This window comes from Eleginops maclovinus, chromosome 5, assembly GCF_036324505.1.
Source record: "Eleginops maclovinus isolate JMC-PN-2008 ecotype Puerto Natales chromosome 5, JC_Emac_rtc_rv5, whole genome shotgun sequence".
NCBI classification, from domain to species: Eukaryota; Metazoa; Chordata; class Actinopteri; order Perciformes; family Eleginopidae; genus Eleginops; species Eleginops maclovinus.
Window position 1 is genome coordinate 24,777,246 of NC_086353.1, and position 17,260 is coordinate 24,794,505.

General features: G+C 41.0%; 1 protein-coding gene across 1 annotated transcript; it reads left to right on the plus strand.

Moving 5' to 3' along the window:
• The first annotated feature begins 953 nt into the window (after window positions 1-953).
• On the plus strand, window positions 954-7,177 carry LOC134865173 (neuronal pentraxin-1-like). The gene is made up of 5 exons (XM_063884625.1): window positions 954-1,483; window positions 1,788-1,995; window positions 3,065-3,306; window positions 4,012-4,191; window positions 5,241-7,177. The coding sequence occupies exons 1-5, from the start codon at window positions 1,055-1,057 to the stop codon at window positions 5,460-5,462; spliced, it is 1,281 nt and encodes a 426-aa protein (XP_063740695.1). The 5' UTR covers window positions 954-1,054; the 3' UTR covers window positions 5,463-7,177.
• Window positions 7,178-17,260: the final 10,083 nt, after the last annotated feature.

The window sequence follows — 17,260 nt, forward strand, 5'->3', positions numbered from 1 at the left end:
ACAACGTGCTGTTGGAATCGTGGGTTGTCCCGTTGTACATTTCTTGGCGCGAAGATATCCGTTGTGTCAGCGCGTGCGAGAGAAAAAGCTTACAGAAGAGAGAGGGAGGGTGGGAGTCGGGGGGTGTGGGGGTATTCCTACCGTGGGACAGGCTGCTGTAGAAGATTGAAACCCGATTCATTTAAGGTGGATCGATCATTTCGCCACATGATCCCACACAATGGATTGACTAAATCCATGTTGCAATCGTAGCACAAAAAAAAGTGTTATTTGTAAATTGTAGTCTTTTCTTTAATTTTGTTCAAATATTCTATTCTCTATAATTGGCTTCTTCATAAGTAAAGAAAGCTTATTGATTATGACCCCATTTAATAAAGGAAGTCACTCACTATTTCAAATACTGATGTAACTTAATCTCAAAACGGGTGTACAGCTTTAAGAATATTTAGCATTTTAAAGTAAGTAAAAATAACAATCTCTTCATCAGGTCTTTTTAGTTTGGAGTCCTTCACATTTTATTTGGAGCCATTCATAAAGATTGGGGGAACATGTATGTAAGTGTATTACTAAACATCAACTTTTCTTTTATTACCTTGTACTTTTAACTTAATTCATGAAGAGACTGTTTGGTCCAAATTAGTATGTGTTACACTTACATATGTCTGCTAATTACATATACCATTGAAAGATGATTAATTATGAAAAGGTATACGCCTCTGAAAGAGCAAAATAAAGGATAACATTACGTCCTATCTGTCTACATCAGGTTTATTTGCTTGTCTGATATTCCAAACTTTAATTTTACTACACAGCCTCAACGTATTCTCTCTGATGCTGTAAAGTGGCTGTGGGAGCTGCGCAAACACTGCGGACGACCTTAAATAAGGGGCTGGACTGTAGGCAGAGCAGCTGCTGCCTCTCCCTCCCTGATGCGGTGTCTGCGCTGCGTTATGTCCGCTATATAAAGTGCACACCGCCGGCAGAGCTCACAGCTTCAGTGGACAGCTCCGTGGCGCTGAACTCTCACGCACACCGCACACACTCTTTCTGCAACATGACTGGAACCATGGACGGATTTTCGTGGAAACTTTTTCTACTTTCTTTCCTGGTTGTTCTGCAGGGCTCGGCGCAAGACTTCGGACAGACACAGTTTATTTGCACGTCGGTGCCCAAGGATATGGACTTGTGCGCGGCCACGATGCAGAATAGCGGGCCGGCAGAAGACCTGAAGACCACGGTCATGCAGCTTCGGGAGACCGTGCTGCAGCAGAAGGAGACCATCATGAACCAGAAGGAGACAATCAGGGAACTAACGTCCAAGTTGAGTCGCTGCGAGAGTCAGAGCCTCCCGGCGGCGGGACCCGGCGGAAGGCGGCCGGGGGTGAAGAACACGATGGGGGATGTATCCCGGGGCACCACTGACACCCTGGCCCAGCTGGGGCAGACTTTACAGACGCTCAAACAGAGACTGGAGAATCTAGAGGTGAGGAGAAGAGCGAAAAGTGAATTAAATGACCCTCCTGGTAATTAATAAGAATGAGGGTTAAGCCTCTAATTCACTGCTGCAATATTGTTTGCTTGCAGCCACATGTGTTTTAGTCTTTAAATGACAGTGAGAACACATTATGTAAAGTAAAGCAGCATTTTTGAGTAATTTGTCGCACATACAAAGAGAATCAGACTAGGAGCTTCACACAGAGTAAAAATAACCATGTTTGAGGGAGTTTAACAAAAGTATTCCCCGTGCCCCCTTTAACTCAGTGTGTGTCTCCCTGTGTCCGATGCAGCAGTACAGCCGAGGGAACAACACCGCGCAGGCGAACAGCCTCAAAGACCTGCTCCAGAACAAGATAGACGATATGGAGAAGCAGGTTCTGTCCCGGGTCAACACCATAGAGGAGACCAAACCAACCGCCAGGAACGACACCGATCAGCGGAACAGAGTGGAGTCCACGCTCACCTCTCTGCACCACCGCATCACAGACCTGGAGAAAGGTGCGAATTCTGAGGGCGAACGGATGTATTGCGCGTGTATACATCTTTCCAAACATTGAGGAGTTCTAAACAAAATTATGTGTGGTTTAATGGTTTTAAAACACCAAGGACGTCTTGGTGAGAAATCAGTATTACAGCAGTCATGTGGACGCGTTTACAGTGCCGCATCTCGCTGCGCACAGATTGTGTGAGGGAGGAGAGGAGAGCTGCATTGCTTTGCATATCTCAAAACCTGTTAGAGCTCGTGCTTCGCTGAGTTTTTGTTTTCCAAAGCCCGAAACATGACCACTTAACTCCCCTGCTGGGCAGACGCAGTGGTCAGAGCCGACTTAGAAAGTTTGCAGCAGGGTGCACCTCTCCCTGGCGCATTTTGGACAATAATTATATCGTGGCTGGTTCAGCTTCACAACACTGATAGCAAATGCGCGATGGAGGGGTGAGACGGACGCAATAAAACAATCATAGTCAGAACGGTGTATCTCTTAATCAATTATAGAGGTCATTTTACGATTATGGAGAAAAGAAAAGAACATTTCAGGGTTAGCGTCTTTCGAATCTTCCATCAACTGACATGCTTTCAATCATATCAATCCTATAATCTTAACCATGACTTCACACGTGTTAAAATATGTTCTCATTAACAAAGGTCTGCCCTCTTTGGTAGGGCTGCATAATATATACTGATTTGTTGTTATAAATCAAATTAATTTCCAAGTACTTAAATAATGGACTCATTGTTTTGAGTCATTTTCTACTTAAAACATGTTTTTTGCTTAAATTACTCACATTGCATTTTACAAGGCACACAATTTATCGATAAATCAAGAAAAAAAAATCTGACTTCTCTTTTAGTATATTGTAAACAAATGTCATATGTAATCATCTTTAAATTATTTGGCTAATTAGCACACGTTTAAGTTCAATATACACATGTGAATGGTCTGAACCAAATATCAAGTTGGTCATGGTGGAGCTGATTTGAACTATTGCTGAACAGATTTATCAACTATTGAAATGATAGTTATTTGCAGCCCTAATCTATAATACATTCATGTCATTTGATCCACAGGTAAAGACACCAGGCCCATAGATAAGTTTCAGCTCACTTTCCCCCTGAGAACCAACTACATGTACGCCAAAGCCAAGAGGAGCCTCCCTGAGATGTACTCCTTCAGCGTGTGTCTGTGGATCAAGTCCAACGCCTCCCCCGGAGTGGGGACGCCCTTCTCGTATGCCGTCCCGGGCCAGGCCAACGAGCTGGTGCTGATTGAGTGGGGGAACAACCCCATGGAGATCCTCATCAATGACAAGGTAATGGAAAAGTGATTATAGGAGAGGGAAAAAAAGAACGTTGGAGGGGTTTTTGCTTTTACTTACATTTGGATATTGTTTTTGGAGAGTTGAAATAATAAGATGCTCGATCACTGGAACTGATGTCCTACAACACTGGAGATTTATTTAAAAGCTTGTCCAAGGGAACACACAGTGTCTTTGCAATCAGAACACAGTCATTTCGGAAGAAATCGTCCCTGCCATGCATATTTAACTTATCCTGAGGACATATCTGCCAGTAGTCATAAAATGTCTACACTCAAAAAGCAGACGCAATACCCAAAGATTAAGAAGGATGTCTTTTAGTATGTGGCTGGTGTGACTTAACCCTGGCCTAAGACCTACTTAAATGATTCCTAACATGAAAGGGACCATTCTAATTTATAAATATAAATGCAGGTATATTAATGGGTATGGACAGTGCAACAATAGGAAAAGTTTATAATAATGTGTGCTTTGATGACAAATTCTCTTGTTCCAGAAATGGAAACGGGTTAAAAATAGGTGTTCTTGTAGGTGAGCAACAGCAGGGCTTTTTTGTTTTAGAGGGGAAGTGATTCAGCAGGAAGAGGAGAAGGTGTGGAAGCGGCAGGGTTTTCAGGCGGAGTGTGACTCTGCAACTAAAGTGTGAAAGAGACAATTGTTCACTAGAGAGAACTATATGACTTTGTGTCTCTTCGGCAGGTTGCGAAGCTGCCGTTCCTCATCAACGATGGGAAATGGCATCATCTGTGCATCACGTGGACCACCCGTGACGGGATGTGGGAAGCCTTCCAGGACGGGGTGATGCGGGGAAGTGGAGAAAACCTGGCACCGTACCACCCCATCAAACCAGAGGGAGTTCTGGTCCTGGGACAAGAGCAGGTGCAAATTCATTTCAATGATTTTGCACAGTTATGTATTAAATTTAGGAATATTCATGAATGAAATGAGATTGGGTGGAAATTGAAGAGGTGGCAAATTAAGGCTTTCCAATAAAATTAGGTTGTAATTTATCATCCTGGTTTCCGCAAAAATAAAAGTGCTTCATCAATTTGGCCGGCAGTTTGATAAGGAAACATTTCAGATTTCACACAAAAAATGAGTTTGTTGGAAAAAATATCCAATAGAAAGAGAGCATGTTGCCAATCACACTGCTTAAATAGATCATAAATAATTTCATTAAAATAATTGCATGTCGTTTAGTAGATGATTTGATATAAATCCATGTCTACACTGTAGACATTCCTACGTGAGCAATTTGGGTTAAAAGAGGCCCTATTCTGCTTTTGGGGGGTTTTCCTTTCCTGTAGTGTGTTATATAGATTTTAGTGCATGTTGATGGTCTGCATAGGCTAAAATCCCTCTATTAGTTCCAGAAGGAACTTCTCTCCCACACACTCACCCCACCCCCCCTGCCTGAAATGCCTCTACTTTGTTTACTTCTGTAACATAGTTACATGACTACTAACACTTGCGCTCCTATTAGCTATAACATTCCAAAACATTAAATATCATAGGCTAAGGGGTGGTACATTTCTAAGGTGATAAACAAATCACAACAGAGCAGCCAGCTAACCAATCACAGCAGACTGGGCTCTGGTTTCAGACAGAGGGTAAAAAGACAAAGTCAGTATGAGAAAAATAAAGATCTTCTTGAACATTAAAGAATGGAGACATGTCCCAGTAGAGACACTAAATACTGATATGAACCTGATGCATTTGCATAATAGGGCCTCTTTATGTATTTTGCCCAAGGACATGACTGCAGGGTCTGGAAATAGAACAAACGAGCCTCTGATTGGTAGATCTTTCATATGTTCTAACTATCAATCTCAGGTTTTTTCCGGGTCAAACGTTTTTTCCAGTTCTCCGACCAGATAACACCTGAATTGTAGCTTTGATAACTAACACTTGTCTGCATTGCTCCACAGGACACGTTGGGCGGAGGCTTTGATGCGACGCAAGCTTATGTTGGTGAACTAGCAAACTTAAATATCTGGAATAGGAAACTTTCCGTCGCAGAGATCTACAACTTGGCGACCTGCAACAGCAAAGCACCGGCCGGCAACGTGTTTTCCTGGACGGAGAGCAACATTGAAATATTTGGCGGTGCCACCAAATGGACCTTCGAGCCTTGCCGTTCGCTCAACTGAACTGCATTCCACCGAGCAAGAGAGGCCTCTCTGTATTTCTGAGCTTTTGTCGTTCTCGTCTTCATTTGACGTTCGTTAGAGACTATTTGAGTTATATTGGTAAGCTTAAATCTGGGATTTCTATCATTCTTAGGTATTTATGTGCACTTTTCATCTTGAGGAAAAAATATTCGTCTTGGAAGCCTCAGTGAGAAGGTTTTGTTCCTCCTTTTTTTTCTTGGGCGTTCAGTTGAAAGCACACCTAAGCTTTTTCGTTTGGCTGACTTGGACTGGCAGCTGGCAATCTGCGCCTTATGTTCGGACAATTCACAATCCAAGAGAGGAATTACATAACCACCCCCACTTCCCTCCAGAAAGTGGGAGATTACGCTGTCCATCCAACTCTTGTCAGTGTTTGGCGCTGTGAAGTGATGTCTGGCGCGGTACAGCACCCTGCGAAACCCCCTCTCCCCCAACCCCCCCTTTTCTCCTTCACTGGCCCCACCCCCTCCGGAACTTGCACTGTGACTGACTCCAGGAGAGGAGGGTATGTTGAAGGAAACTGCAAAGTCAGACTCTGGTACAAGTCAATTTGTAGTCGTTGTTCGCTTCAAGTGTTTCTGTAAGAATGTCGTTAAACTTGCCAACATTGCTACAAAGCCTGGGTGCCTTGGGCTGGTTCAAATCTTCAGCACATTCAGTATGTTCTCAGTTGCAAATTCAATGTTTTACTGTTCTCTGTTTTCCTTTCTGAGCTGGGTTGAGTTTCCTGTTTCTCTGGTAAATGTAATTTGATTACAGTTTGTTATCTGACATGACGTGTTTTGGCAGGTGTTTGTACTGCTCTGTAAAAGGAATGTTACAGTATGTGTATAGTAACAGCATGAATGACGAGTGCTGTGAAAGCATTGTTGAAATCTGCTTTACTATCTTCTCTGGGTCCGGGTTTTTTACTGTATTGTTATATGCTCCAAGCATGGCAAAACTGAGAGATGAAGAATTTAATTTTTGTAATAAAATTGTGATACTTAATGTCACAGTGCATTCCTGGCTTTGGTTATGTGCATGGGTGCAGAGCGTTTGAATAGTGAAATGTCCGAAGGCAGTGAAGGTCACAAAGAGGGCGCTTGAGAACAGAAATGAAAGTGTGTGTGGGGGGGTGTGTGTGTGTGTGTGTGTGTGCGTGTGGTCTCTTTTTAAGCTGACTGCAGAAGATAACTCACTTGCTGCTTTGTTGTTGCTGCCGTGAGATACAGTGCCTGCACTAAACACTGCGAGGCTCACAGAGGAAAAAATGCTTTGTCACAGCGGCCTTTCAATGGCCCAGTTCAAGAGTGCAGCTTAAAGTAAAACTGCAGTACTTAGTTAGACTTTTAGTTAGTTCACTCAGACCTGTTGCTGTAGCACCAAACATCATGAAGATACCTTATTCAAGCGTCAGACTAAGAAAGATGTCTGAATCGGAATATCATGATTGGATATTCTGCATTTAGACTTCCGTTTTTTGTTTTACCATGAAACATTTCAGGAAAGATCCTCACAATGAGCTGCAGTTGTTTTTCAACACGTATTTTCCTCATTAAGAAAAATTCTTAAATGTTAATCACGTCATGTCGTGCTGAGTAATTTCTGCTCACACACACAACATTTTGTCTTATTTTCATTCTGATTAATCTAAAGAGGTGCAACCCCTTCGTGTTCTGCTTATGAATAAATACATTGAGCCTTGACTGAAATATTTCTGAGGAAAGATGAAGACGTAGGTCTTTGAAGGCTTTCTTTTTTATGTCTTTTTTGTCTTAAGCTCGAACAGGTGGACTTTATTTAGCTTTTTGTGCATCTGAAAATTCTGCAGATAGAGTACTTGCTGCATACTGACACTTTCAGATGACACTTCAACTGCTTTATTTCCTCTTTAGGTGGACCTCGAAGTGGACTTTGTTTACTTCAAACAGGATAGTGTCACAGGGTGGGTAAGGAAGGCAGAACTCAAACCGATACAATAGAAGGAGGCTGGTATTTATAACAAAAAGCGAGCTTAATTAGAATAAAGCTTGTAAAAAAAAAAAAGGAAAACAGCAACGAACAAATCAAAAAGGACTTGATGAACAGAGTAGCAAAACCAGGAAGCCACACAAGGAAAATCAAGATTAAGACAGACAGGAAACCAGGTCATGACAATCAGAACAACATCTGGGAAATATTGAGGACAAACCCACGGAGAACAGAAAGGAAGACAGGCATATACACACTGACACAGAGGGCAGGCAAAACACAAGGGCAGCCGGTGGTCAGGTAACAGGTGGATAGAATCAGGGCGGCCAATCACAAGGAAGTAAAACAAGACAATCACACCAGGATCAGGATAGATATATTTGAAATGATCCGAGGATAACTCAATAACTTTTAGCAACGTCAACTGCCATCTCAACTTTCAGCATCTATATCAGCTAAAGGTTTTTTTCTTTCACTTTATACTCAAATACTGAAATTTTGATTGCTAAGTTTACAGTTCATGGGACAATTCAGCTGCTCTCTTTTCTAAAGCCCCTTCCCACTGGAGAAAAACCTCAGTAACACCTGTGGTGGAAACTTCTGAAGCAATGGGGACCAAACAGAGAGACGCTGGAGAGCAGGAACTTGATGGCAAAACACTGTTGGTTTTATTCAGAGCTGCGGCCGGAGAATTGACAAGACATTTGTGGTAGACACGAGTTGCCACAGCGTTTGCCAAACCAATTCTGAAGATCTCGACAATAGGAAGAGGTTTTAACTAGTTCCGAATGGATAATCAACATTCTCAGAGCAGCAGACTAAACAATCTAGGACAATACGTCAAAACTTAACCTGACATCCTGGTCACACATAAGGTGTCTAATGAAACCTCTGGGCTCAGCCCCAAACAATAAAACCATATCTAAGAACAGGCGTGAGAGTGTACCCACTGTGGGAACAACAAGGCTTCGGAAGCCCAGGCTGCCCTTCCTTAACAAAGACAACAGCACCTGCAAAGCCGTAGAGCCAGGTCAAAGGAGGACAGAGAGAAGAGACACAAATGAACTAAAGATTTACAAGCTTATACAAAATATTCCCTAACAACACCCACTTCTGTCTTCAGTGGGAAAGGCTACAATTAGCATTCATTACATGGACCAATGACACTAATTCAATCCACCAGACTCCATTGATAAAAACAATAGTTTTACCTCGCTGATAAGTTTGAAACCAACTTCATTAAACCCGTCAAACAAAAACACCTCATCAAAACTTTCCATGTCAGGGTTTTAACTGTTCCAACAATCACCAACTGGAGAGTTGGGAAAAAACTGAAGTAGTAACAGGCGGACAAAACAGAAATAACCACTTTATTTTCTTCTGTTTACCAAGCATTTTCATAATGGTATGCCGCATGACCCTGAATGAAACAGAAGGCATAGTTGTCTACTGGCATTGGGAAAGGATTCTATGCATATTTTAAGTGTGTTTTCACCGTGTTTTGTAAAAAAAACTGCATATAAATGCTAATTTGAATGGACCAAAGGTATAAATTAATGCTAACATTTGACCTGCTTTCCGCTATAGCTCCTCAATTGTCAGCTCAACTTCTTTCAATGTTAACATCAACCCTGACCATGTGAACAGCTTTTAACAGACACTTTCTCACTGCATCACATTTAACTGAACAGTTAGACAGTTCACTTCTGTAAGTGTTTCCACTGCAACTCCCACACAACATTTTACATACTAATATTTATCACATTTCTCCAGTGTGTGCATCTGTAATATGCAGAAGAAAATGTAGCATTTGTGTTTGCCTCACATAGTGTTTAATGGAGTAAAGTTACAATCCTCAACAGGGTTAGCTCATGAATACATTCATTGAGCCTTGACTGAAACATTATTGGCAAAGTTACAGGTCCTTGCAGAGTTCGTGTTCAATAAATGTTGACCTTGAAGTGGATTTTCTTTAGCTGAGAGAGAGAGAGAGTCTGTAACAGCTTAATCTCCCATGATGCACAGCAACCAGGGTCAATAGCATTCTCAAAGATTGTCAAAGCATTATCACAAGGCACCGGTAAAACTCCTGTGGCAGCACAACTGTTTACTCTGTCCCTCAGCCACGATGGCAGATGGATCTCAAAACAGTTGGATACATTTACAGAAAATACCAAGACAAGCACCCACAGTCACAAGATGATTTGGGGTGGTTGTCATTTTAAGAAAAAATGTCCAACCATATCCAGGAATTAACCAGTAAGGTATGAATACAAAGCAAACTATAAGTCTTTTAAATGAGGCTGTTTTTTTCTTTTGTTACAACACAGGAAATAAATATATTTATAACACATAAATATATTTACAAAACCAGGAAGTTATTCCTGCTGCTAATCAGTGATGGTAACAGCTTTCTAACAGAACCAGCAATAACTGTTTCAGCAGTTTGAGCTTCAGTAGCACTTCTGATGGCTCGGACCACACGGGCCAGCCTTCCTTCCCCACATGCAACAATCAGCTTTGGCTGCCAATGACCCTGTTGCCGGTTCAGCAGTTTTCCTTTCTGGACCACTTTTGGTAGGTACTGACCCCTGCAGACCGGGAACCCCCCACAAGAGCTGCAGTTTTGGAGATGCTCTGACCCAGTTGTCTAGCCATCACCATTTGGCCTTTGTCAAAGTCGCTCACATCCTTACGCCTGCCCATTTTTCCTGCTTCACTTGTCCACTTGCTGCCTAACATATCCCCCCCACTGACAGGTGCCATGCTAACGAGATAATCACTGTTCTTCACTGCACCTGTCAGTGGTCATAATGTTATGACTGATCAGTGTATGTCCTCTGTGTGTAAATACAACAAATGACAAAACAGGACACAGCCCAACATGTGGAATTATCTTTAGCAGATTACCTTCCTACTAAACACACTTTTTCTGGCAGTAGCGTCATATTCAGCAAACAGATGATGAGGAGTACCAATCAGTATTCTAATCTAGCTCTTAAACGCTCCAATATGCCTATTGTTTCCAAATGTCAAACTTTTGTTGACCACATATTCCTGTTAAATATCAGCCATAAAACCTTACACGTTTAAATTGAGAAAACCACTTGAAGATGTTAAATAGGCAAACATTAGGAAAAGAGCAAACACAGCAGGTCTATTATGGACTTATGAAGGTTAACCCAATAAAAAAAAGAGATGCAATCCCCAAACAACCACACAGTTACACACTCTCTGATTTATTCAATCCCATTACCAAAGTAAGTGGAATCCATTGATTTATTCCTGTTTTCATTTAATGGAGGATGTAAATCTGCCATAAGAAAATAGAAGGAGAGAGCTTTTTTAAAGATGAGGCCCCGTGAGTCGAGCCACTAGAGACAGACAAGAATCATGTTGCTACGTTATATCACTTCCTCCATGGCGGCTGTTTCTTTCTCTTGGAGAGATTGAGTGGATAAAGACAAGACATCTCTGCTGACATCTCATTAATTCATAAGCTGTCCCTGGTGGCAGAGGCAAGACAGGAATAATGCTTCAGTTCAGAACTGCAGCAATTTCTCTTGTTAACATTGTGGTGACAAAGCAGCACCGCGTAATGAGAGTTTGGGGGTGCCAGGCTAAACAAATACAACTTAAGAGAATGCCTGCTGAAAGAGCGTGCGCTCCTTTAAAGTGCTGTAACATAGCGAAGCCTTTGGACGATTGACAGGCTTATTAATTCTGTCACTGGAGCTGTTTCACTGAGTTGAAAGACTTCAATTGTTCTAATTTGACTCACAGCAGATGCCTGAAAGTGGAGTGCCAACATCAAGCTCTCTCCTCTTAGATTTGAAAAAGAAAGACAGAAAGAGTCCTGTCTTCCTTCCCCTCTCCTCTCCTCTCCGTTCTCTTCCCATGGCGAGAGCTCCCACAGACAGCAGGGAGTGGAACTTGTGGCATTTGCGGATCAGCAGAGGCTTCCAGGAAGGATACAGGGAAGATAATGAGGCTTCCCAGGCAGGCTGGGATCAAGGTGAATGTAGGCTGCTTCACTGGTCAGGACTCAGTGCGGGAAAAAAAACTCTCCACTGAACGATGGCGTGTGTAAAGCCATACGGAGTGGGCCCAGTCTTTTAAGAGACGTTACTTTGAACAAGGAAGGTGTTATTATCCTCTCTATATATAGAATGAATATCACACATGTGTCAGTGGGCTTTATGGGCAGCAACAGCAGTTCACGAACCAGCCCTACACGACAAGGAAAGAAATGTCCCTCTCAAAACCTTAGCACATGTGAGAGAATGTGAGATCTCCAGGGAGAAGCAAGTCAAAGAGAGAAATGTCCTCCACAGAGGAAGCAGGAGCTGGAGGGAGGATGTAAAAATGTATGTACAGCAGGATAACGTAGGTTACTGCTTACGAAAGTGAAATTTAAAAAAAATGAATGTAATCAAATCAATTGTTGTGCAGGGCTGAATGAGAGAGCTTTTCTCTGAGACCAAAATGCAACATTATTAACACAACAATGTTAAACCATACTGAGTCCCTGAGCTCATTTAGAAGCGTAGCTATGACTAAATATTGCAGGGCATAACTTGTTTCCTGCAGCTGTGAGAGCAAATGAGGTTATCTTTGGTTATTCAGTAAAAAAATAACGTGCATTTGTGCAATAAAGTTCCTGATATCCTTTCAAATACATCTTTTTAAAAGTGGAAAAAAACATGAACGAAGTTGCACAATTTAGACCTTTTAGATGAAAATGTCTCACAAATCGGTGAGCAAACCATTAATTATTGAAACATCTGGTAAGTATGTAGCAAAATAATTCCATCAAAGTAGTTTTTCTGATGAACTGAAGTCTATATGAGTAATTCACTGCGTTCACTCTTAGCTCCGTTTTGGTTTGCACCAACACCTTAACGCTTAACGCTCTGTTGACTAGCTAGTTGCTACAATGGATTTAAGAGCATTTCTCACTAAAATCATTAAAGTTGCACACTCTAAAACTTAAGCATTAAATGTTTTAAAACAGACATACACACTCTTAGCTAAAGGGTTCATTACTATAGAAGCACCGTTTTACACATCAATGTGATTGACTATTTGATACTAACTTTATTATGTTTAAACAGATTTAGCTATGGCTCAGCACAATACATTTTCCAGATTTAATAATAATAATAATAATAATAAATAATAAAAGAAAATTAATAAATACCTGTTGAAAAAAACTGCTGGAAGGAAACATACCTGATGCTAGTGTGGCAGGGTGGTATGTTTAACTGTAAATTAAAATAAGATTGGAGGTTGAATAAGGGGATAAAGGAAGGACAATCTGGGGACTTAACTGTAGACACAAAGAGACAAAGCAATCAGGACACAGGTTGGATAACTGAGGGGCAGAGATGTCATTTGTATTAAATGTAATAAAAAGAAAGGGAAACGTTGCTGTACGATAAAATCGTTGGTTAGAAAACAGTTTATGAATTAATACGTTTATAGAATGTGTTGAAAATCTTTATCTAAAATGTAACATTAAAAAGTCTGTTTAGGAAAAGAAACTAAACCTAAGGTGGGCTGAAGCAAGATAATGGGGTGGCAGGCTACTTCACGTGACACTAGGGTGGAACCAAATACTCACCAGGTGCAGTCACAGCACTTGGTGACCCCCAATGACCGGCACTCAGCTTTACTCAAAGCAAAAAAATAAAATGAAAACAAGGTAAAACAAAAAGGATCCCAGCTGGTTAAACACAAAATAATAGGGGTACAATATAAAGCAAGACGGGACGCTAAACAACCAAAACCTAAAAAAAACAAAACAGTACTATACAAAATAAGAACAAGTTAGAACTAAGACAAATGCAAAACAAGCTAAACTAATCATAAGCAAGCAATCAAACCTAAAGCCTGAACAAGACAACCGAAACTGAACAATACAAGCAAAACAACACCAGCAAAACAGCCTGAACCTAAAAGCAATGGTTAAATGAAGGTTAAAAATGGCTCGCCATGTGGCATACAAACATTTCAGGTGCGGCTCATACTCACTACAGGAAGAGTTTTTGCCACACTACTCATGTGCAGGAAAATGGAAAGCAGGACAAACTGCAAGGAAACAGCGACACAACCGAGCAACACATGCCAGCAGACACTGAAACCAATGTATTCGTATTTACAGAGACAGCCTACCTGTACCACCAACCATAACAGCAGAGCCAAAGGAGAACAAAAGCTAGCAGGTGCCTTTTATACCCTGCTCTTATTAGGCGAGTGGGGCCTTGAGCTGCAGTCAAGAGCACTACTCACTACACTAGCACCATTAGCACAGGAAGTAATGACCTCACTCGGATGTTCCCATACTTTACAACCCATACAACAAACCAGTCTTCCTAAATACCACAACCCGATGCAGATACCAAGAATGAAATACACAATTTTGCAAACATTGCATGTTTATCTAGTGGCGTGAGTGTAAATCCCAGATTGTTGTAGCTAGCTTGCTAACTTATTTTCATTTAGCAAGAATTGGTGCTAGAAAAGCTAACTCTGACTCATTTTCAACACTCAGAAGAACATTTAACTTAAATTTAAAGTGGTACAATTGGGAGTACGTTCAGACCATCTGGAGGTGTGTTCAGTCTGTGAGTAGCATTGTATCCAACTGCTACATTCTGTTCACTAACTAGTTACTACAGTGGATTCAAAGGCTTTCTCAATAAGAGAAACGTGTGCACTGTTAAACTGAGCTAAAATACACGTTATTGTAACCAAATGCTGTTATTAAAGCATTGTAATATAAAAACTTTTTCAAATAAGTTCCAGAACAGCAGATATTCGTATTTCGGAATACCTCCCAAAATGTATTAATGAGCTTGAGAATCAAACTGCGGGGAGGAAACATACATGATAGCTAGCAACATTAGCTTTAAATAGTAGCCTGACCGAAGTAATGACCTAACTAAGATGTTCCCAAACTTTTCAGACCATACACACAAACCAAACCAAATGTCCCAAGTAACACTTCCCAGTGCAGATACAAACAATGAAAGAGACCATTTTGCAACTATAGCCTTATAGCTGTTGTTCTGGCCTGTGATAATAAAACCCAGGTAATGTAGCTACGTAGATATGGTGACTTCTGAATCGTCTTCAACATCTAACAGAGAAACATTCAGTTCAAATTTAAAATGTGTTTATTTTGGAGCATATTAAAGAGCATTTTAGTGAAACACAGCTTTACTGCTGTTGCTCTGCATCCCATCATCATTATTTTACCCTGGCCCGAACATTTATTCATTGGTGCCTTTGAACTTTACACCTCATAATATTGCATCAAGTGAGTGCGGCCTCTCACATTTACAAGCAAACTCTTAAGGTGAGAAAATATATCAGTATCAAGTATGTGAGCTTGTGTTCATTCCAAATAAGTCTGGACAATCCTGACAATTCAGACCCTGCTTTAAGATGCGGAAGCCTTTTGAAGTGTGCGTTTGATCTGAAACCCTGCCGAGTTATAAGCCAACTCTCTACAGACGGATGCTCCTGCCTGTGGTTCTGGGCCCTCTCAGGTGTTTCCGATCTCCGACTGTGTTGAGTTTCCCCCAGGTAACGCCGGGTTCTCTCCGGTCACTGTTTAACATGAATATGTGTTTATATTCCACTTGATTAACTCATTTTGAACCTAGTTTTATCTAGGTTTATTTGATCATGGGTCATGCAACACTCATATATGATTGCTTTTCTCGTTGAAGCAAAAAGAAAAACATCACGACTGCAGCACACATGACAGCCCCAACCCTCTACGAAATCCCCCCCATGCCACTTCCGTACGGTTTTGATTTATTAATGCGCCTCGCCATAACCTACTGCCACCTACCCCTCGCTGAATCCTCGATGAAATATGTATGGTTGACGCACGACAACAGGATGTCAGAGAGGGAGCTGGAAGAACAGTGAGGAAGGTGAAAGGGAGGAGTCGCCATCGCCAGGAGGCCTGATCTCATTTAGAAGGTCGCCTCGGGTGAACTCCCCCATGGAAATATGAATCTGGGAGGCAGATAGATGCGGATAAATAATAATCTGCTTAAACCACTGTATACCTATATTTTCAAGAACTCATTCATATGCAACAAGCTTTATGTCAATAATTATAACACATTATAAAACATTTTATTGTCAGTGAGCTGCAAGTATTGTGATACTGACGTTAGGACGTCAGTATCACAATACTTGCAATACTTTACAGAACAAGAAGAAAAAATAACAACAATATTATGAATAGAGAACAATCTAAAACATCAACAGTGATCCTATTCCCTTGAATTAAAGCTGACAAGAAATTAAAATAGGTTAAAATAAAACAATTTAAAAAATACAATTAAAAAATAAAAGCAAAAACTGAATAAAAGAAGTAAAACATGGACAATGATACCAGGGAGAGTTGAAAGTTAACCCAAATTAAAAGCCATATTAAAAAGATAGGTTTTTAATTGACTTTGAAACATTTCAAGGGATGATCATTTATAATACAGGATTAAATGCAGTTACAAAACAATCCAATAAGACTGCTGTCATTAATAACAGTCTAATTACAAGCCAAGTCTGTAATATTATGTAAGTCATTTATAGAGTGCTTTTTACAATAATCACAAAAATGTTTTTATCTAAAGACGATTATCTTCTGTTGGTGTTGCTCATTTAGTCGTGAATCTTTAATGTTATTGAATATTTAAAGATACATTTTCCGGAGCTCTAATAGCTTCTTAGTGATCTACTGTAGAAGTGATTTATTAACACATAATAAAGCCATTATTTGACATAACTTCTAAACAATTCATAGGTGCAGAGTTTAAGGAGTGCTGCTCCTCCAAACGTGTTCTGCACTTTCACACTTTATAATCCCCGTTTTCTCCCTCCAGTCCTCTCTCTCATATTCTCTGCTCCTTCATCATCTTTATTTCTCTCATAGTGAACCCAACTCAGCAGGCGTATGCTTTTTCTTTATTTTGTCCTCCCGCATGCTCAGCCTCCCACATTCCCCACACATTCCTTTTACTCTCTTTCTGCCTCTCATGTTCCCTCCCTCACTGCCTTCTCTCTCTCTCCATGTCTCTGGGGAGCCAGTTACATCCTCTCTCAGAGAAACGGGCCATCCAGCAGAGGAGGCCAGTGATTTCCATAAAGGAGAGGCAGGGGCGGAGGCTTACATCGCTCTGCTGCATTGAGAAAAAAGGTTGTGGAAGATCACAGAAGAGATAAAAGTTAAAAGCAAGGTGACAAAAGAATAACAATGGAATACCTGGAACAGGTGAACAGATCTGAAACAACCATTTTGGCCAAAATGCAGGTGGATCTTTTAAAGGGGCCCTATTCTGCTCATCTTCAGTATCATATTTGTATTTAGTGTCTCTCCTGTGACATGTCTCCATGCTTTAATGTTCAGAAAGCTCTTTATTTTTCTCATACTGCCTGTGCTGCAGCACCTCTTTTCACCCTCTGTCTGAAACCAGAGCCCAGTCTGCTCTGATTGGTTAGCTGGCCGGCTCTGTTGTGATTGGTCAATTACTTACAGATGTCCTGCAACTTAGCCTATCAAGTATAATGTGGTGGAGCACTAGCCAATAGAAGCCTGAATATTACATTGTGATGTCACTGTGTAACAGAAGTAAACAAAGGAGTCCAATGGAAGCATTTCATTTCAGACGGGGGGGGGGGGGATGTATGGGAGAGAAACTCAGTCTTTGCTGACCATTTACATGCACAAAAAAATATCACACTACAGGGAAGGGAAATCCCCAATGAGCATAATAGGGCCCCTTTAAGATATCTTTTCAGGGACA